The 22,119-nt window shown below is 38.0% G+C and overlaps 1 protein-coding gene across 2 annotated transcripts in view; it reads right to left on the bottom strand.

The window, feature by feature from the left end:
- Positions 1-21,626, bottom strand: part of SPDYE4 (speedy/RINGO cell cycle regulator family member E4) — a 38,472-nt gene extending 16,846 nt beyond the window's left edge. Inside the window, exons 1-9 of one of the 2 annotated variants that reach the window (XM_074212359.1) lie at positions 21,501-21,626; positions 21,324-21,393; positions 14,498-14,686; positions 14,109-14,167; positions 13,480-13,565; positions 12,100-12,268; positions 9,350-11,939; positions 7,196-7,292; positions 5,799-5,932 (exon numbers count right to left, since the gene is read on the bottom strand). In XM_074212359.1, coding sequence (XP_074068460.1) covers positions 11,880-11,939; positions 12,100-12,268; positions 13,480-13,565; positions 14,109-14,167; positions 14,498-14,686; positions 21,324-21,354 — 594 coding nt within the window. In that variant the 5' untranslated portion in view covers positions 21,355-21,393; positions 21,501-21,626 and the 3' untranslated portion in view covers positions 5,799-5,932; positions 7,196-7,292; positions 9,350-11,879. Of the gene's footprint in view, positions 1-5,798; positions 5,933-7,195; positions 7,293-9,349; positions 11,940-12,099; positions 12,269-13,479; positions 13,566-14,108; positions 14,168-14,497; positions 14,687-21,323; positions 21,433-21,500 lie in introns of those variants that run through there. The other variant, XM_074212358.1, reaches the window with a different exon arrangement.
- Positions 21,627-22,119: the final 493 nt, after the last annotated feature.

The raw sequence follows: 22,119 nt of genomic DNA on the forward strand, positions 1-22,119 counted from the left end.
TCTCCTCAGGTGCTCTGTTTTAGGGAACTTCTCAATGGCTCCCATCTTCATTTCTTTTTCTCTTTTGTTTCTCCATTTTCTCAGCTCCTCTCCTGATTTTCACAGCTCCTAGTTCTATTTAATCTTTTCTATTTCTTCCTCCATAATGTTCTTTTTTTCCCTAACTCCTCAGCTATTGCCATGTCCTTGCTCCACCTTCTCCCAACTTCTTCTTTGCCCTCAGTATTTTCTCTTGGTTTTTTGATATTTTCTTCCTGCAACCTCCTTTAGGTCTCCATTTTACACAACTCTACTTTATTTTTCATAACTCTTTGACTGCTCTTATCCTCCTGCTTTGGTGACCATTTCCTTCAGCTGCTCTTTCTTCCCTTCCTCTATTTTTACTGATTCTTCAATTGCTACCTTCTCTATTCATCTTCACTAATTCTTGTTTCTTCCTTTTTTTCCTCCCTTTCTTTTGGTCTTTAGCCTGAAGCAGAGTCCCTGGAACATAAGAGTTCCTTAATGACAACTCTACTTTATTTTTCATAACTCTTTGACTGCTCTTATCCTCCTGCTTTGGTGACCATTTCCTTCAGCTGCTCTTTCTTCCCTTCCTCTATTTTTGCTGATTCTTCAATTGCTACCTTCTCTATTCATCTTCACTTATTCTTCTTTCTTCCTTTTTTTCCTCCCTTTCTTTTGGTCTTTAGCCTGAAGCAGAGTCCCTGGAACATAAGAGTTCCTTAATGTTTGTTTTTGTAGATTTTCTCCTCAGCCATTCCAATTCTCAGACCCCTTCAACTGTCTAATTCATCCAAATTCAGTCTTTTTCATCCTCCTCAGCTCTGCTTCTCATTCCTGCCCCCATTCCCCATACTACTTCACCTGCTTTTGTCTTCACTACTACTTCTTCCTCATTAGCTCTTCTGTTCATAGAATTTTGTATTCATTTTCTAGTTCCACAGCCTCTGCTCCTCTTCAGTGTTGCTTTGTTTTCTTGTTCTGATTCTTTGGCTGCTCCCATATCCCTCATCCAATCTCCTGAGCTTCTCCCCAATTTTTCTCCAGGATTTCCAAATTGCCTTCTCTGTTGTACACAGCTCCTTAGTGCTTTCATCTTCCTGCTCCAACCCCATTTCTCCAATTCTGTTTTTGTCATTTTCTCCCATAGCTCTTTGCTTCAATCTCCCATTTGTCTTTAGTCTCTCCTTTCTCTTTTATCAAAGACTTGCAGAAGCTCCCAACTCCCTGGGTCCTGTATGATATTTTTCTTTCCAACTCAGTTTTTTTAATCATGATTCTTTGCCTTTTCCTACCTCTGGATTGCCGTGCTATTTTCCTCCTTTCACCTGCTTTGCTTTTTTTTCCTAGCTCCTCAGAAACCATTTCTTCTCCTACTTCTTTATTAAATTTTTTCCTGACCCTTTATATGTCCCAGCCATTCATATCTTCTTTGGCTGTTTTATCTTTTTTGTTATTTCTCACACTTTCTTCTCTCCAGCCTCCTCTGCTCTCATCTGCTATTCTTATCTACTCTGTGGTTTATAGGGGTTTGAATGTTTCCTACTCCCTCTTCCTTGTCTTTTCTATTTTTTTGTGTGTCTCTAGATATTTCCATAAATCTGCTCCTTTCTCTGTTTATATGGATTATTTCAGTTTCCTTTTATCTCCTTCTCTTCCTCTTTATTGTTCACAGCTCTTTAGAGATTTTTTCTTTCTCTAGTTTTCTGCTTATTATCCCTAGGTGGTCCCATCTTTATTCTCCTCTCCACTTCTCTTTTCATGACATTAACATCTCTCCACTTCAGTATCCCTTGCTTCTTTCTCCTCAGAAATTTTCCCACGCAGCTACCATCTTTCTGCTCCAATCTTCTCTACTTCTCCTTTTGTTCTGTGCACCTCTTTCATTTCTGTTATAAAGAGTTCCATTATCCATGCTTGCAACCTTCTCAGTGGTCACTTTTTTTTCATTCATAACATTTTATTCATCTCCTAGTTTCAATATCTTCAGTATTTTTTCAAACTACTCTTCTCTGTTTTCATGGCTCAAATATTCTGTTCCTATATCCAAAACTTAGTCTCCTCTACTAATCGTTTAGGAGCCTCTTTCTTATCTAGATGTGATAGTGCACACGTATTATAAAGTTCCTAGGGAGGCTGATGAACATGGATCCATGAATCCAGAAGTCCAATCAGGTGTCCAAAAATCAGCGTCACTATGATAAACATCCTAGAATAGGGCTCTACCAAGCTAAATCAGTCCAGGGTAGAAATGGGACATTTCAAAAGCTCTTAGGCTACCCAGTAGAGGGGTTGGAATTATGAGCCACTTTATTTCCCACCTGGTTTAGACAGACACCCCAGTGGGGGGAAAAATGATTCACACTTCCTCAACTATGCCTCAGTCAATCCCAGAGATTTTGTTCCTCCTTAAGAGGGCTGCTGCTGCAGGGGCAGCTAGGTGGCGCAGTGGATAGAGCACGGACCCTGGAGTCAGGAGTACCTGTGTTCAAATGTTCAAATCCAGCCTCAGACACTTAATTACCTAGCTGTGTGGCCTTGGGCAAGCCACTTTAACCCCATTGCCTTGCCAAAAAAAAAAAAAGGGTTGCTGCAGCACCTCAAATGAATCACTCAGGCAACCTCTCCTGCCTCTCTGGTTTTTCAAATCTCTAGTAGTTTCTTTAGTGACTTCCATTTCTTCTTCAGTGGCCCTCTTCTCCACTTTTCTTAATAGTTCAGCTGCTCATTTACAGATTTGCTTTATTCTTACTTTACATCTTAGGTTCCCTTCTCTGATCTTCAAGTCATGCCTAAGTTGCTCCCCTTTCCTTGGTCACTTCATTTTCTTTAGCTGCTTTAACATTATTTGCTCTTATTACTTAAAAGTTTTGGGGTTTTTTGCCTCCAGACATATGCTTTTCTGTGGTGCTCTTCATTTTTTTTCATATATTCCCATGCTCTTTCTTCAGGTGTCTTTCCCTTTTTCAATATCCCTTCTTGTGAGACCTGAGTTTGGAGTGACCAAGAATATAACGTTGAGGGTATAGAAAACACATTATTCCTTGTTTTGCCTTCAAGTTCCATCTATCCCATCTCCATTGAAGTTCTCTCTATCCAATGAAATCATTCTACAGATCACATAGCTTACCTATTTTCCCTATAGACTTCCTTTTGTATCTCTTCAGCACATATTTTTCCTTTTTTCCCCATCCTTCACCTACCATGTCTGTCCCTCTATTTGTCTTTCTTATCTCCCTATTTCTATCTCTGGTCCCTATCTCTGAATTTATTCTCTTTTTCTCCTTTACCCATCCTCTTCTCTTTCTGCCTTTCTTCTCTCAATATTTCAATCAGCTTCTCCTGCTCAAAGATCTATACCCTTATTTTAGGAATTATCTAATCCAATTCACCAAACTCACACCCAACTCAGTTCTTTTTTTTTCCTCTGGGACTCCTTTGTTTTTAAATGGAAAGAATTATTTCCTCATCTCCTATTCAGATTTTCTCAATGCTAAATGACATGTCTCCATTCCTGCCCATCTCTTCACTCTGAGATGGCTGACTCATTGTCATGCTGAAGTCCCCTCCATGTTCTTAGCTTGACTTTGGGTGTGCCCCATTTCAAGCTTTCCTAGATGCACTGGAAGATCAAGCACTCTCTTAGAGAATCTACATTATACAGTTTGTTTATATTCAGATTGGATTCTGTATCATCTCCAAAGGCCTCTCCCTCCATGGTTTCCATCACAAACCTTTCCAAGCTAACCCCTTTAACTTTTCGGTTTAAAGTAAGAATCAAAGAATTAGACTCCCTTTTGAGCATCTCTTTATAATAAAGTCCTTTCTACCTACCACATTTTCTATTATTACCCTTTTTTTGACAACCCATTTCTTATCTTGTGGGAGACTATGGAAGTTTGATGCCTAGGAAAGACAATTAAAATATGAGAATGGGAAATTAAACTACCACAGGAAAAAGGTTGGCTTTTCCAGGGGGGCAGGAGAGATTTCTTGTTACCCCTTCTCATAGCAGCTATAAGGTTGTGTCTATTGATATTTTCTGGTTTTAAGAGTGGATGGTGAGGAAAAGGAAAAGTTAAATTGAACAAGGAGGGGAAATTTTTCTCTACTGGAATTTTCCCAATATCTTTTTCTCTTTTTCTGCACAGTGTCTTCCTCCACTCTTGTTCTTTTCTGGATATCTTCAAAAAGCAAGCACACTTGTTGTCAAAGGATTAACATGTGACTCTGCTACTACTTCAGGAAATATTTTCTCCAGGTCTCAGATATTTTATCTATAAAATGAAAGGATTAATCTAAATGGCATCTTTCATCTCTGAATCTATAATCTTAATCATCTTTTGCTCTTCTGTTTTCCATTCTCCTGTCCCTTTTTTCTCTCTTTTTCATACTCTTTACCCTCTTATCCTCTCAGCTTCCTCTTTTCTCTTTCTTTGTATTTCCTTATCTTTTTCTTTCTTCAAACCCTTTTATTCTTTTTTGGGTCTTCTTTTCCTTCCTTATCCTTACTTTTTCAACTCTTTTCTTACATCTCTCTCTCTCTCTCTCCTTCTACCTTCCCTCTATTTTAATCAATCAAGATTTAGTCAGTAAGATATGTTTTGGCTAGTTTTTTATGCTTTCAAATTTCCTATTATTTTCCTCTCAGCAATTTACCCATACTCCTATCCAGACTTATCCACAGAACATCACCAAACTCAGTGGAAGTCACAGAAAAGTTCAGACTTTAGAGCCTATTTCAAGTGTCAGTGGCTTAAAACATCTACACCTACTGAATGACTGTAACCCTGTACCCTCTGTATCACATCATTGAAAGATATAGTCAGGGCAGCTAGGTGGAGCAGTGGATAAAGCACCGGCATTGGAGTCAGGAGTACCTGGGTTCAAATCCAGTCTCAGACACTTAATAATTACCTAGCTGTGTGGCCTTGGGCAAGCCACTTAACCCCATTTGCCTTGAAAAAACCTAAAAAGAAAACAAAGAAATAGTCATCGACTGTAAACAACTTCCACTGCTTCACTACCATATCAATATCTGCAGGGACTCATCATTTTTCTTGGGCCAAAGTAGCAGTCAATCCCCAGTCACTTACATTTCCCACTTCTGTTAAGGTTAGCTTCTCCTTTCTTCTCAGCTGTTGTTCTCATCATACTTGGTTCTTTCACAGCTCCTATTTCCATGCTTGTCTGTCCTAAATTTCATCTTATTCAAGTATTCTACACATCTCTGTTCCAACTCTTCATTGCTTCTCCTTTTACTTTAATAGCTTCCCTGTTGCTCACATCATCTCTCCTCTCTTCTATTCTTAGTTCTGTGGCTGTTCCCAGGATTCTGTTTCCAGAAGTCTATGCTCTCCCTTTCTCTATAGATTTTCTTTCATCCATTACTTAGTTCTTTTCATCTGCTATTGTCTTTCTGCTCTGTTTTTCTCTGCTGCTCCTTTCTCCTCAATTGCTCTGTTTTGGGGGGGAACTTCTCGACTCCTATCTTCCTTTTCTCTTTTTCTCCATTTTGCTCAGATCCTCTCCAGATTTTCACAGCTCTTAACCCTATTTTAATCTTTACCATTTCTTCTTCCTCAATGGCCTCTTTTCACAACTCTTCAGCTGTTCCCATGTCCTTGCTCCACTTCCTCCCAACTTCTCCTTTGCCCTCAACAGCTTCTCTTAGGTTTTTTTATTGATCTATTATTGTGGCCATTTCCCTCCTGCAGTCTCCTTAGGATCCCCATTTTGCTCACCTCCATTTTTCCATCACTCTTTGGTTGCCATTATTATCCTACTTTGTTTACCTTTTTCTTCAGCTGCTCTTTCCTCTATTATGATGATTCATCATTTGCTATCTTCTTTGGTTGTCTTCACTAATTCATTTTTTTCCTTCCTCTTTTTCTCCCTTTCATTTTATCCTCAGCCCTTATCAAAGTTCCTGGAACAAAAACTTGATTAATAAATATATGTTTTTGTGGACTTTCTCCTCAATGGTTCTATTTCTCAGATCTCTTCACTGTCTAATTCACCCTAATTCAGTCTACTCTAGGATTTCATCTTCTTCAGCTGGGTTTCTCATTTCCCATTCCCCAAACTGCTTCACCTGCTTTTGTCCTCACTGCTCCTTCTTCCTCCTCAGCTCTTCTTATTCACAACTCTTTAACTGTGCTCATTTTCTACTTCCCTCAGCTTCTGCTCCTCCTCAGTGGAACAAAGTTCTCCTGTTCTGGCTCTTTGGCTACTCCCAACTCCCTCCTCTTCTCCCTCCTTTTCCTTGTTTTTCCCCCCCAGAATTTCCAAATTTTCTTCTCAGTTGTACACAGCTCCTTAGCTGCTTTCATCTCCTGCTTCAACTACCTATTTTTCTCCAATTCTGTTTTTTGTCTCCCCCCTTCCCCCTACCACCCCCCAACCCCTGCCAACTCTTTGCTTCAGTCTTCCATTTGTCCTTTTTGGCTCCTTTGTTTTTTAAATCCTACAGAACATTCCATCTCCCTGGATCCTGTATGATCTGCTTTGTCCTTCCAGCTCAGGTCTTTTAATCATAATTCTTTGCTTTCTTCTACTCCTGAGATTCAGTGCTATTTCCCTCCTTTCACCTGCTTTTCTCTTTTTTCTACCTCCTCAGAAGCTTTCATTTCTCCTTTTATAATGTTTTTTCATGAACCTTCACAAAATCCAATCAGATATTCACCAGTCAGCACCAATGTGATTACCCCCACCCCGAATAGGGCTCTACCAGGTTAAATCAGTCCAGGGTAGAAATGGAGTATTTCAAAAGCTCCTAGGCTAACCAGTAAAGGGGTCAGGATCATGAGCCACTTTACTTCCCACCTGGTTTAGATAGAGAGACACAGTCCAAAAAAAATGATTCACAGTTCCTCAGCTATGCCTCAGTCAATCCCTATTTTTTTGTTCCTCACATGGTAGCTGCTGTCAGCACTTCAGATGAGTCCCTCAGGCTAACTTTTCCTGCACCCCTCTAGTTTTTCAAATCTCTGGTACTTCTCTCTTCAGTGGCTTTCATCTCTCCCACAGTTCCCTTCTCTTATATGTTTCTTAATAGTTCAGCTGTTCATTTACAGATTTGTTTTCCTCTTATTTTACATCTAGCCCAAGTTGCTCCCATTTCCTTGGGCATTTTCTTTAGGTACTTCAACATCTTTTGCTTGTATTGCTTGTTTTTAGGGGGGTTTTTTACCTCTGGACATATGCTTTCATATGATGCTCTTCAGATTTTCCTCATATCTTCTGCTGTTCTCTGTCTTTCCATTTCTCAAAATCCCTTCTTGCTAGACCTGAATTTGGAGTGAGCAAGAAGATAACAATGAGGATACAAAAAACAATGATTTTATTCCTTGATTTGTTTTTGAATTCCCATCCTTCTTGCCTTCAAATTGCATCTATCCCACTTTCATAGAGATTCTCTCTCCACTTCATGAAATTCTATAGATCCACTATTTACTTATTTGCTGTAGCAACTTCCTTCTGTTAGCTATTCTATATGTCTTTTTCTTCTTTTTCCCCATCCTTTGCTTATCATGTCTTTTCTTATCTCATTTTCATCTCTGATCCCTGTCTCTGAATTTACCCTCTTTTTTCTCCTTCACCCTCCCTCTTTCTCTTTTATTCTATCTCCTTTTGTCTCTCTTCCTCTCATCAGCTTCTCCTGCTGAAAGATCTATACCTTTATTTTAGTAATTGTCCCATTGAATTCACCAAATACACACCCAACTCAGCTCCTTTTCCTGGGGCTCCTGTGTGAAGAATTATTTCCTCATCTCCCATTTACATTTTTTCCTTTGACTCTAAATGACAAGTCTCCATTCATGCCCTTCTCACTCTGAAATGGCTAATTTTTTGCCATGTTGAAGTCCTCTCAACTTCTTAGTCTGATTCTGTGCTGTCCCCCATTTCAAGCTTTTCTAGATTCACTGGGAGATCAGGCACTAGCTAGAAAATCTACATTGTACAGTTTTGTTTATATTCAGATTAGGTTCTGAACCATCTCCAAAGACCTCACCCTCCATGATTTCCATACCATCTTTCCATCCTAACCCCTAAATTTTTTGGTCTAATGGCAGAATCAGAGAATGAGACTCCCTTTTGGGCATCTCTTTTAAGTCCCTTTCTTCTCCCCAACCCCAACTTCTTTTATCAGCCTTTTCCCTTTTAGCTTTTCAGGTGGGCAGGAGAGATTTCTCTTGTGAACCCTTCTCATAGCAGGTATAATATTGTGTCTGCTGATTTCCTAGTTTTGAGAGTAGATGGTGAAGATAAGGAAAAGCTAAATTGAACAGGGAGAGGAAATTTTCTCCACTAGGACTCTTCTTTCCCTGTCTCATTTTATCTTATTTCTCCAGTGTCTTCCTCCACTCTTGCTCTTTTTCTCAGTCTCTTCAAAAAAGGGGAGCACATTTGGAGTCATAGGATTAACATGTGAATCTGCTACTATTACTACTCATGGAAACTATCTTCTCTGGGCTTCAAATATTTTATGAAGTGAATAAACTAGATGGCACTTTTAATCTCTAAATCCATAATCCTATTATCTTTTGCTCTTCTCTTGTTTCCCCCATCCTGTTCCTTTTTTCTCTCCTGTACATACCCTACACTCTCTTATCCTCTCTGCTTCTTTTCTCATTTTTTTATTTCCTAATCTTTTTTCTTTCTTCGAACCCTTTTTTTTCTTTTTCTTTTTTGGGTCTTCTTTTCTTCCCTTATCCTTACTTTTTCAACTCCTTTTCTTACATCTCTCTCCTTCCACCTTCCCTCTTTTTATTTTAATCAATAAAGATTTAGTCAGCAAGATATTTTTGGCTAACATTTTATGCTTCCAAAGTTCCTACTATTTTTCTAACAGTAATTTGCTCAAACTCTTATCCAGATTTGTCTACAAAAATCTCCACTCAGTGGAGGTCACAGAAAATTTCAGACTTTAGAGGTCAGTCCATGTGTCAGTGGCTTAGAACATCCATAGCTTCAACGTTAAGTGACTATAATCCTGTACCTTCCCTACCACATCATTGAAAGATGTAGTCATTGGTTATAAAGACCTGTCATTGCTTCACAGTCATATCAATATCTGTAGGAACTGTCATTTTCCTTGGGTGAAAGTAGCAGGTATGTATTTAATACAGATATGTATAACTACATATACATATGTAGTTTTATATATATAGTTATATATCTTATTTTACATCTATGATTTGTGTATGAATGGATGGATTGATATATATAGGTATATATAGATAGATATAGATATAGATATAGATAGAGATAGAGATAGAGATAGAGATAGAGATAGATAGAGATAGATATATAGATATAGATATATAGATATAGATATAGATACATAGAAATAAATCCAATGCTGGGGATTCTGTCTTCTTCCCAAATTCTTCATGGAACTATTGCAGAATATTTTCAATGTATATAAAATGAACTTGGTATCTCACAGAACTCCACCTAAAATATGCAAAGAGTAGTCAACCACACTCTACTCTTGCATCTATTTCCCTCTCAATCAACACCTGGATCAGCAGAAATCTCAGGGGTTGGAAACTCCTGGAAGGGGATCTGGTTGGATTTTGTGGTTGAAAGGAATGGGGGGGGGGGGTGCGGGGGGGAGCATATCTGTTACGTGACCAAGGATGAGTCAAAGTTGGCTACTGATTTAAATTGGAACAACTAAGTCTGCTAGACAGATATTTGAAAATGAAGTTCCACATGTTTATAATAATGATAATAGTGGGTGAAAAGACACTAGGAATGAAAAGGATTGAAAAACACTGCCATATTATTTAACCATATTCTTCAGCCTAGATAATAATCATTGTGCTAACTTGTAAATTGAGATTGAATCCTAATCCTAATTTTTCAGAAACACTTATGTATGTCCCTTTCTCCCCAATTCCAATTTATACACAAACCATAATTCTAATGATAATCTAAATCTTAACTATTAACCATATCTCTTAAAACTTATCATCCTTATCTTAACAATCCTAATCCTAAATCTGTACTCCAAATCCCAAATATGACTCATCCCTTATATGTTACCACCAAGGTTCAATTCTGAATAATGGGCTAAGACATCACTTTCAACATAGTGTGAATCCTAAAACCTGACATTAATGGGAAGTCTCAAGTCTTAACCTTTAATTAATCATTCCTTTAATATCCCTTTCCCTAACCTTTAACCCTAATTCTGCCCCTAAACTAGCTATCTGGGAACATTTTAAATCAGTGTTTCCCAACCTTTAGTACTTGGTAATAAACCTCTACCAACCAAAATTTTCTACGTATGTATAGGTTCCCCCCACCACCCATCCCCAACAAAAGCACAATAAAGCAACTTACCAGTTTGGAAGGAAAAATGGATCATACTTACAGGTTTGAAGGTTAGAATAACAGTCTAAAACTTTGGTCCCTTCTCTTTCTGTGCTTTTCTCCTGTCTTTTTTTATCTTTCTCTCTACTGTTTCTTTTTTATTTCATTCTTTCTCCATATACTTCCTTTTAACTCTCTTCCCTTTTGATTGCCCTTTCCATTCACATTCCCACTGTCCTCCCTGCTTCCCTCCTCTTCTTCTTCATTAAAATAGCTTGGTCTTTTTTTTTCCCCAAGGTCTCTAAGACTTGGTATTCTTCACATCCATATCAAATCTCCTCCAAAAAGCATTTAGGTTCTAGTGTATACAGTTACTGTGATAAAAAGATTAAGAGATTTAGGCCTAACCATAATCCTCCACCAAAGACTCAACATAACATGGAAGCAACCGTGGGGGGGGGGGGTGTTGGTGAAGGCAATGAAAGCTCTGGCAAGGTCTAGAATATCTGGCAAAGCTCCAGAGCTGGAAGGGCTCAGACTGTGTGTGCCTTCCAGATTAAGCCTTTCAGAAAGGCTGACTCTAGAAGCCAGCCCACCAGGTGGACTACCAAGGCCCATCAAGCTGTCATCAGTGTCAGGATGAGGTCTGCCTCACACTGATGAAAATAAGATTCTTAAATTATTGAATCATGTCCAATAAACCTTTTATGTATATAATCCATAATGTACTTCTCACACACTTCTGTGTGCTTTATTATCTGTGACTAAGCATATCTTTCCAGCTGAATAACACCAGATCTACTTCTCTCTCTGTGTTTGTCCCACTGCCTCTGACCGCCTAGATGCCTGGGTGTTACTTGTCAGTTTGTACTTGGATCTATCTGCCTGGGTCTACCTTGACTACAGGCAGCCTGACTAATCACATCTGACTGACGTTTTTTTTCCATGCTTGTCTGCATGTGTGTGTGTGTGTGTGTGTGTGTGTGTGTGTGTGTGACTTGATCTGTCATGTCTTTTTATTTTATTTCCTATGTCTCTATATCTGACTGGGCCTTTTGGTCTATGATTTATTGTGTATGATTGACATTCTCTGAGCTATAACTAAATCAAGGCTGCCAAGATTAAAAGGATGACAAATACAATGTACCAGAGCATACTTCTTCCCTATGTCAGTTATAGCCCAGATAAAGTTATATAAACACACACATACATGCAAGTATATACACATGTCTTCAAGTATATACCATTCTACCCTGCCCTAGATATCAAAATTCTTATAGCTCTGGACTAGTTGTATTTGACTTCTTCAAATGTATCTATATGTATATGACTGGTTGGATCTGTCTAGGCTTACAAGCTCTGTCTGAGGCTGACTAGGTTTATCTGATGCTATAAGGTTGGTTAGGTGAGAACCTCTTAAGCAATAAGCAGAAGGAGTGACAGCTCCTACACACTCTGGAATGAACCATCTCATCTCTGTTCCACTCTTATGAGGACCTTCCTCTGCTATTTCTGCCTCCAACCACTATTCATAGGCTCCTAACTTAGGAGCTCTACTGAAGGAGGTCCCGATCACGCTTCCATACCCAATGATTAGGCTGATATGCCTGAATCTGTAAAGGAATAAAATGAAACAAAATAAGATAGGACCATGTAGATAAATTGAATCCTTGCAAATCTGAGTTCTATACTTTCTCATAGCCCTAAAGCCCAGCCACAGATTCCCCATAACTAGTACTCCTAATCCCATCTCCTCTCCCCAGAAGATCCTACCTCCTCACACTCCTCTCGGGTAACCCATGCCTTCCAACCAATGGCCCGGAAGAGCTGAGCCCGAAGCCACTGGAACTTGACACGCTGGGTGTGATCTTGGCCAAAGAGAAATGCAAACATGCTATGTTTTGGCCCTTGTCGATCTTCCTCCATGTCATTGGCTAGGTAGCTGTGGAAGGTCAAGAGGGGGAATGTGGTTTAATCTTAATCCCACTTTCCCATTTAGTGAGGTTTTAGATCTTCACTAGATTGCTGTCTAGCTGCCCCCTACTTCCTATGAAGTCAGAGAGCTTCACCTGTGCAACATCTCAGCTCCTCCTTCGTTAGACCCACAGAATCCTAGGATCTCAGAATAGGACAGGCTATCCTGGTTCCATATAAAATTGAGTCCCTCTTATAATATCTCTAGCCAGCTGTCCACCAGTTTCTATTTAAAAGTATCCATTGACTGAGAACTCACCATCCCCCAAGTCAATTTATTGGGGTTTGGGGGGGTTGGAGATTTTTTTTAGGTTTTTCCAGGGAAAATGGGGTCAAGTGGATTTCCCAAGGCCACACAGCTAGGTAATTATTGTCTGAGGTCGGATTTGAACTCAGGTACTCCTGACTCCAGGGCTGGTGCTCTATCCACTGCTCTACCTAGACGCCCCCAAAGTCAATTTATTGTTAACAGAATTTTCTATACAGATGAAATCTGCCAATTTTTTTTTATAATTTTCTCCCCATGACTCCTAACTCTATTCCCTATATCAAGCAGGAAAAAAAAACAACTCTTTTCTGCATGATTGCTTTTAAAATAGAATTACAGTATTTTACATTGAGAAATGACCCTAGAAGGCAGTGATCATGCTCCCAAGTCTATCTTTCTCTAGAATAAATCATCCTGGTCATTAACTAATCTTCAGTAGGCCATGGTCTCTAAATTCCTTCATCATCCTGGCCACACTGCTGTAGGAGGAGTCTCACTAAATTAGCACCTCTCTCTTGCTTTGAGGAGAGCTTATACAGCTGTGGTCCCTTTCTTCCCATCCTCTTTGGTGTGATCAACTTAGCAAAGATAATGGGAGGAAAATTTTGTACTAGGAAGGTCATTCAGAATTCTGACAGCAGAGAAGTCATTGCATGCCAGAGCTAGGAGGACACTATCCAAGTTTATAAATCAAATCTGTGGCAATGTTGGGAACACTTAACATTTCATTTTATCTCCTGACACATAGTCATCTCTTAATAAATGGATTGTTGACTAGCAGATAAAATGAATTAAGGCTCAGAGTGGTCAAAGTGCTTTGCCCCAAATCCCATAAAACATTAGTAGATGGAGTATAGTTGTTCTGATAAGAGAGGGGGCTTTTTGAATAAAGGTAATGAGAAATCACTCACAGAGCCAGGAAGAAATGGAGGCGCTGATATTGATAGGGAGGACGGCCAGCTCGAGCAAAGTAGGCTATGATCATTGATAGGAGGTACTGATGAACAGAAAGAGAAGAGAGTCATAGTCAGGTAGGGAAGGAGATAGACATCTACAGAGTGGGTAGACTCAGGAGGAGATAGAATTGGGAAAAATCTGGATAGGGGAGGTTTGGTTGAAGGCAGGACAAGACACTAGGTTGGGGAGGATGGGTTACCAAAATGGAGAGAAAAGAGGGGACTGTGGGACAGTTTCCATCTGATCTATAGACATACCTGTGATCTTAGAGAAAACAAGGCCTGGAGCAAAGGAAGAATGAGATAAAGATACAAATATGAAGGAAGAAGACAAGTTTTGGGGGGCTCATTTTGGGCAGTGGCAATTTGGGGACTCTAGGCTCTGATTCTTAGGGGTAGGAGAGAATTCAGAGTTGGGCCTTCCTTGGATTGAAGCCAAAAAATTAGGACCTCCAATCCATCTGAAATAGGAATAGGGAGAATAGGGCAGAGGATAATTTGGAGGATAATTGGAGAGGATCAGAGTTTTCTAAAACAAATGATGTACATGGATAACCCAGACCAAGCATGGGTGAGAGCTTTACCTTGTCTGACACTCGAAGTTTTGTGTCCCAGGCCAGGAAGTTCTGGACAACAGGGTCCCCTGTGGAGAGAGATAGAGGGACATTCCATTAGGCTAGAAATGAAGAATAGTTGACTAAAACCAAGAGAAGAAGCTATTCCCCCTAGTATTTCCCCCTCTTGGAAAAGGGACAATGTGAGGGACCCAAAACTGGAACCAAAGGGGAATAAGCCTCTCTGGAATCCCTATGAGTTTATCAATCTCTACTTGGACACCTCCAATGATGGGGTTCTAATAACCAGTCTCTTAAAACTTCAGGTTCCATTGTTGAAGAGTTTTCATTGTTAAGATAATTGGGGAAAGATGGTTTGAAGGTTTTAGGCATAATAGAGGAGCTAGCTCCATTCCTACCTAGTAGTCTGTTGAAGGCCTTGTGATCCTCAGGCCTCACTATGGATACCCTGCGTCTCTTCAGCTGCATTTTGAGACCAACTATGCCCTTCACAGACCACCTGTCCTGAGTTTCTGTGGGCATCACATCTGAATATTTCCTTTTTATACCTTGAATCCTGGAAAATGAACTAGAAGGTATCCAGGTAGCTGGAAGAGAGATGACCAGAATCCATTAGCAAGCTATCTCTTTGGTTGCCTTCTCTTGGCCCTCTTTATAGTTTTTACATGCATAATCATGTTAAATATATTTTTAATCATATTGTAAAAGAAGAATCAAACCAAAAGGGCAAAACCATGAGACAGAAAAACAAAAAAAGAAAAAATAGTATGCTTTAATCTTCAGGCTCCATAGTTCTTTCTCTGAATGTGCATAGCTAAGTCTATCCTAGTTGATCATTGAATAATGTTGCTGTTACTGCACAATGTTCTCCTGATTCTGCTTACTTCATTCAGCATCAGATCATGTAAGGTTTTTCTGAAATTCTTCTGCTCATCACTTCTTTTTTTTAGGTTTTTGTAAGGCAAATGGGGTTAAGTGGCTTGCCCAAGGCCACACAGCTAGGTAATTATTAAGTGTCTGAGACCAGATTTGAACCCAGGTACTCCTGACTCCAGGGCTGGTGCTTTATTCACTGCACCACCTAGCCGCCCCTGCTCATCACTTCTTATAGAACAATAATATTCCATTTCATTCTTATACACAATTTGTTCAGCCATTCCCAGATAGTGGACATCCCTTCAATTTCTGATTCCTTACCACCACAATAAAGAGCTACTATAAATATTTTTGCTTATGTGGGTATTTTCTCCTTTTTTATGATCTCTTTGAGATACAGATCTAATAATGGCATTACTAGAGCAAAGGGTATGCAGAGTTTTATAGCCCTTTGGGCATAGTGAAATTTCAGTTCTCATCATGTGTTTCTCTCTATCTCATGGACAATCAGGTTACATTCTTATGGATTCTAGATAGCAGATCTTTTGAAAAAAAGATATATATATATGTCAAATATTTCTTCCAATTTTTATTTTTTCTAAATTTTTTATTTTTTAATTTTTCCCCCAGCTACATGCAAAAGCAACTTTCAACATTTATTTCAAAAACCTTGAATTCCAAATTCTCTCCCTTCCTCCCACTCTACTCTCTCCATTGAGAAAGCAAATTATTTGGTATAGCCATGAAAAACATTATTATAATAAAAGAAAACACAGTGAAGAGAATGTTAGAAAATTTAAGATATGATAGACATCTGGAGAAAATTTAATGGAGATGGAAGGGAATATACCTTCTTTTCTGCAGAACATGACACTACACAAAAACTGACCATTATTAGAGCATAGAAACCTCATAATCAGAAAGGCAGAAATATTGAATGATTCCTTCTCAGATCATGATAAATAAAAATCATATGCAATAAAGGGTCATGGAGAGATAAACCTAAAACTAATTGGAAACTAGTAACCTAATTTTAAAGAATGAATGGATCAAGCAACAAATCATAAAAAGAATTAATGATTTCATCCAAGACAATGACAATAACAAGACAACATACCCAAACTTATGGAATACAGTCAAAGCAGTTATTAGGGGTTATATATTATCTCTAAATGCATAAATAAAATATAAAAAGAGAAAATCAATAAACTGGGCATGCAACTATAAAGGTTAGAGAAAGAACAAGTTAAAAATCCCCATTTAAATAACAAATTAGAAATCCTGATAATTAAAGGTAAAATTAATAAAATTGAAAGCAAAAAAAATTATTGAACAAATAAATAAAACCAAAAGTTGGCTTTATGAAAAAACAAACAAAATAGATAAACCTTTGGTTAATTTGATTTAAGAAGTGAAAATGATTATCAAAAAGGTGAACTCACCACCAATAAGGAGGAAATTAAAGTAATAATTTGGAACTATTTTGCCCAATTGTATACCAATAAATTTGATAATCTAAGTGAAATGGATGAATATTTACAAAAAAAGATAGGTTGCCTAGGTTAAAAAAAGAGGAAATTAATACCTAAATAGCCCTGTCTCAGAAGCAGAAATTCAACAAGCCATCAATTAATTCCCTCAGAAAAAATCTCCAGGCCAGATATATTCACAAAAATTCTAACAAACATTCAAGGAACAATTGGTTCCGATTCTATATAAATTATTTGAAAAAATAGATGAAGGTGGAACTGTGTCTAATTCCTTCTATGACACCAATATGGTGTTGATAATTAACCTAGGAGGGGTCAAAACAGAAAGAAAAGTATAGATCCCTTTCCCTAATGACTATGGATGCAAAAATTTTAAAGTATTAGCAAAGCAATTACAGCAAGTTATCACCAGGATAATACACTATGATCAAATATTATTTATACCAAGATGGAGGGTTGGTTCAATATTAGGAAAACTATCAGCATAATTGACCATATCAACAACAAAACCAACAGAAATGTTATTATCTCAATAGATGTTGAAAAACCTTTTGACAAAATACAGCTCCCACTCCTAGTAAAAACACTAGAGAGCACAGGAATAAACGGATTGTTCCTTAAAATGATAAGCAGCATCTATCTGAACCATCAAAAAGCATTATATACAAGGGGGATAAGTTAAAAGAATACCCACTAAGATCAGGGGTGAAACAGGAATGCTAGTTATCACCACTACTACTCAACATCATATTAGAAATGTTAGCTTTAGCAGTAAGAGAAGAAAAACAATTGAAGGAATTAGAATTGTAAATGAAGAAACAAAACTCTCACTCTTTGCAGATGTGATGGTATACTTAGAGAACACTAAAGAAATCATCTAAAAACTACTAGAAACAAGTAGCAACTTTAGCAAAATTGCAGGATATAAAATAAATCCACATAAATCCTCAGCATTTATATACTAATAAGATACAACAGCAAGAGAGAGAAATAGAAATCCCATTTAAAATAACTTCAGGGGGCAGCTAGGTGAAGCAGTGGATAGAGCACTGGCCCTGGAGTCAGGAGTACCTGAGTTCAAAGCCAGCCTCAGACACATAATAATTACCTAGCTGTGTGGCCTTGGGCAAACCACTTAACCCCATTTGTCTTGCAGAAACCTAAAAATAAAATAAAATACAACAAAATAACTTCAGGACAGTATATAATACTTGGGAGTCTACCTGCCTAGGCAGACTCAGAAACTCTAAGAAAACAATAATAAAACATCTTTCACACAAATAAAATCAGATCTAAACAACTGGATAAATTTCAATTGCTCATGGATAGGTAGAGCTAATATACTAAAATGACAATTCTACCTAAATTAAAGTACTTATTTAATGCCATACCAATTAAACCTCCAAAAAATTACTTTAGTGAACTAGAAAAAATAGTAACTAAATTCATAAGAAAGAAAAATTTATCAAGGGAATTGATGAAAAAAAATGCAAAAGAAGATGGCCTAGCCATACCAGATCTAAAATTATATTATAAAGCATCAGTTATCAAAACTGTCTAGTACTGGTTAAGAAACAGAGTGGTGGATCAATGGAATAGATTAGGTGCAAAAGAGACAGCAGGAACTGATATAGTAATATATTGTTTGGTAAACTTAGAGTTCAGTTTCTGAGATAAGAACTCACTATTTGATTAAAAACTGTTGGGAAAACTGGAAGATAGTATGGCAAAAACTAGGATCAGAATATCTCACACCCTTTATTAAGGTAAGGTCAAAATGGGTGCAGAATAGACATAAAAGACAATATTAAAAGTAGATTAGGAGAACAAGAAATAGTTCACCTGTCAGATCTGTGGAAAGAGGAGCAGTTTATGACCAAATTAGAAATAGAGAATATAAAAACAAACTGGATAATTTTGATTACATTAAATTAAAAGGGCTTTGCACAAACAAAACCCCTGTAACCAAGATCAAAAGATCAAAAGGAATATAGTAAATTGGTAAGTAATTTTTACAACTAATGTTTCTGACTAAGGACTTGTTTCTAAAATATATAGAGAACTGATTCAAATTTATAAAAAGGACAAGTCATTCCCCAATTGACAAATGGCCAAGATATGCAAAGGTAACTCTCAGACAAGGAAACCAAAACTATCTATAGTCATATAAAAAATTGTTCTAATTTATTGATTAGAGAAATGCAAATTAAAGTTTCTCTAAGGTACCACCTCACATCTCTGATTGGCCAATATGACCAGAAAGAAAAATTTCCAAAGTTGGGGGGGATATGGGAAATGTGGGGCACTAATACATTGTTGGTAGAGTTGTGAACTGATCAATCTTTCTGTAAAGCAATTTGGAATTATGCCCAAAGGGCAATAAAAATGTGCATACTCTTTGATCTATCAATACCACTACTGGGTCTATACCCTGAAGAGATTATGAAAAAGGGTAAAAAATCCCTTGTGTACAAAAATATTCATAGCACCTCTGTTTGTAGAGGCAAAGAACTGGAAATTGTGGGGATACCCATCAATTGGGGAGTAGCTGAATAAATTGTAGTATATGTATGTATTGGAGCACTATTGTTCTATAATAAATCATGAGGGACAAGATTTCAGAAAAGCCTGGAAAGACTTGCATGAATTGATGCTGAGTGAGATGAGCAGAAACACACAACTGTAACCACAACATGGGGTGATGATCAACATTGATGAATCTGCTCACCCCATTAATGCAATAATAATCAGGGACAATTTAAGGGGATCTGTAATGGAGAATGCCATCTGTATCCAGAAAAGGAACTGGAATTTAAACAAAGACCAAAGCTTCTTATCTTTAATTTTTAAAGTTGTCTTATGCATTATGTAATTTTACTATCTCTAATATTTTCTTTCTTCCTTTTGGAACTATTTCTTATTTTACAACACATTCAATTTTGATCTATGCATATCATTGACACAAATGTAAAGATTATATCAGATTTTCTTCTGTTGGGGGGAAGCGGACGGGAAAGGAGGGAGGAAGATAAAAATTGTAAAATTCAAAACCTTGCCAGAAAAAAAAGGTTGGTAGAAACTACCATTGTGTGTAATTGGAAAACAAATAAAATATTTATATAATGGAAAAAATAAATTAAAAAGTCATCTCTAATAATCAAGGACACTAAGAAATCACTGGGAAATAAAGATGAATTGAATTATATAAAAATAAAGTTCTACCAAGATAAAACCATATAATTGAAAAAAAAACTTCATTTACGTTTTTCCTTTCACCTTAATTCTAATTCCTCATTCACAGTATGACTAATATGGAAATATGTTGGAAATATGTTAAGTACAACTTTTACCAGATTGTTTGCCACCATGGTGAGGGGGGGAGGGAAGGGAAGGGAAGGAAAGGTGGTAGGAAAAATGTGGAATTCATAAACTTGTAAATGAATGAATGTTGAAAACTACCTTTATATATAAATGGGAAAATGAATTAAAATTTCAATAACAAGGAAAAAAAGGGAAAAAAATAACCCTCTCCTCCCCACACACAAAGAAAGAGAAATCTCAAGAAAAATAAAGTGAAAAAAAAAAAGTATGCTTCAGTCTGTATTCAAACACCATCAGCTCTACTCTTGGCCCCTCTTTAAATTCTCTCATCATCTTCTCCACAGAATCATCAAATCTCAGAAATGGAAAAATATTTTAATCTAATTCTTATCTTTATAGGAATTGATTCTACATATTATCCACAAGTATGCCTCTGAATGAAGACCTCTCATGATGGAGAATTCACAATTTCCTGAGGTAATATATTCCATTTCCAGATTTCAATTATTACATTGAACTGAAATCTACTACTCTACAACATCTTCCATTGCTCTTGGTTTGGCCTTTTGGTACCATAATAGTCCTTGAAGTACAAATACTTTAAATCACATATCATATTTCCCCTAAGCTTTTTCTTCTCCAGGCTAAACATTCCCATTTTCTTTAACTGTTCTTCATATGGCATGAGACTCTCCTCCATCTTGGTTCCCTGTCTTCTAGAACTCCAGCTCCAATCATCTTCCTCCTCCAACACTCCCTCCAACTCCTCCTCCACTTATTATCTTGTGGTCCCATCTATTTCCCCCCCGACCATTCCTCTCTACACCTCTACCTTCTGATCTTCAATACCTCTACCTTCAATACACCTCTCTCCCACCTTTTCCTATATTTTCCTTCACTCTGATTCTTTCTCCTTTTTCCAATCCTTCCCTCTAACCTCTCTATCTCCTTTTCTATAATCTCATCCTCTCTCAACTGTTTCTATTTTCCTTCACAACATTTTTATCCTCCCATTCCTTCTCCTGTGGCTACTTCTGCTCCATCACAGTTTGACCTCTACTTTTTCCTGTCTCCAGTCTTGCCCTAAGGGGTCAGGATCTCTCACTCTCCTCTCTCCTCCCTCCCCCCTCTTTTTCCCCTTCCTCCCTTCCTCCCCCCTCTTATTAGTTCCTCCTTCCTCTGTGAATTCCTGAGGAAATTTATCCTATTTCCCCTGCCTATGATACCTCACCCCACTAGCACCTGCTTCTTTTTAGGATTTTAAAGTTTAAAGATAGTTAGACATCATTTATCATACCCACTTGTTTATGGGGGAATAAAGAGAATCAGAGTAAAAATAACTTATTCGGTACCATGGCACTGTGTAGGACATAGTTCTGATCCTACATCTCTTTTCCTTTAGCTACTCTTTTCTTTTACCTGTCTCTTAATCACACTCTCTCCCACACCCTCTTTCTGCCAATGATCTGTATCCTCAATCTTCCTGTCCTACCTAATCCCATCATCTCTTCATTACTATTCCCACCAGCCTCCTTACCTGAAGGTCCAGGAACTTCTTCTTTGATCATCAGTGCTGGAGATGGCTTTTGGGAGACAGTGGAGGTGCTCTGGTCCACAGATTTAGAGAAAGGCAAACACCTGGCCATGATCTCCCCAGAAACGTCCTTCCCCCACCCACCCACCCACCCCTCAGCTCCACTTCCCTCCCTCTCACCACCAAAACTTTAGCCTCTCAGCAACCTCCCCTGGCGGTTTCCAAATGGGAATTTTTTTTTCCAATCAGTATCCTCCGCTCCGAGAATAAGAGTAACCAAGCTCAGTGGAGATGTGACTGCACAGCTCCAAGACTCAGTTCTCACTGAGCTCCAGGGCACCAAGTAGCAGCTACAAAACCCTGGTGACATCATCGATTCCACCCTGGCAACCAGTTTGAAGGAAAATGCATAGAACCATCAGACTGCAGAATTCTTTCTTGGGGGGCAGTGAAACAGAAGCATGAACTTCTCGTTTGTTCCCTACATTAATTTCATGTATTTAACTTCTTCCAAACTGTTAAATTACACCAATTGTACTTTAATTTTACCTAATTCTCCCCCAACTGATTGATAAATCTTTCTCAACAGGAAGACTGAGATAATAAAAATAATAATGGAGTAGGTACCAAGAAAGAGCTTGGAATCTGCAATGAAAGGAGTCAGATTTCATCTCTGATGTTTTCTAACCATGTGATCTTGATCACTACTTAACATGACTGGGCCTCAGATTCTTCATCTGTACAAATGAAGAGTTTACACTAAATGACCTCTGAGGTGACTTCCAACTCCAAATCCTAT

The sequence above is a fragment of the Macrotis lagotis genome, chromosome 1 (assembly GCF_037893015.1).
Source record: "Macrotis lagotis isolate mMagLag1 chromosome 1, bilby.v1.9.chrom.fasta, whole genome shotgun sequence".
NCBI classification, from domain to species: domain Eukaryota; kingdom Metazoa; phylum Chordata; class Mammalia; order Peramelemorphia; family Peramelidae; genus Macrotis; species Macrotis lagotis.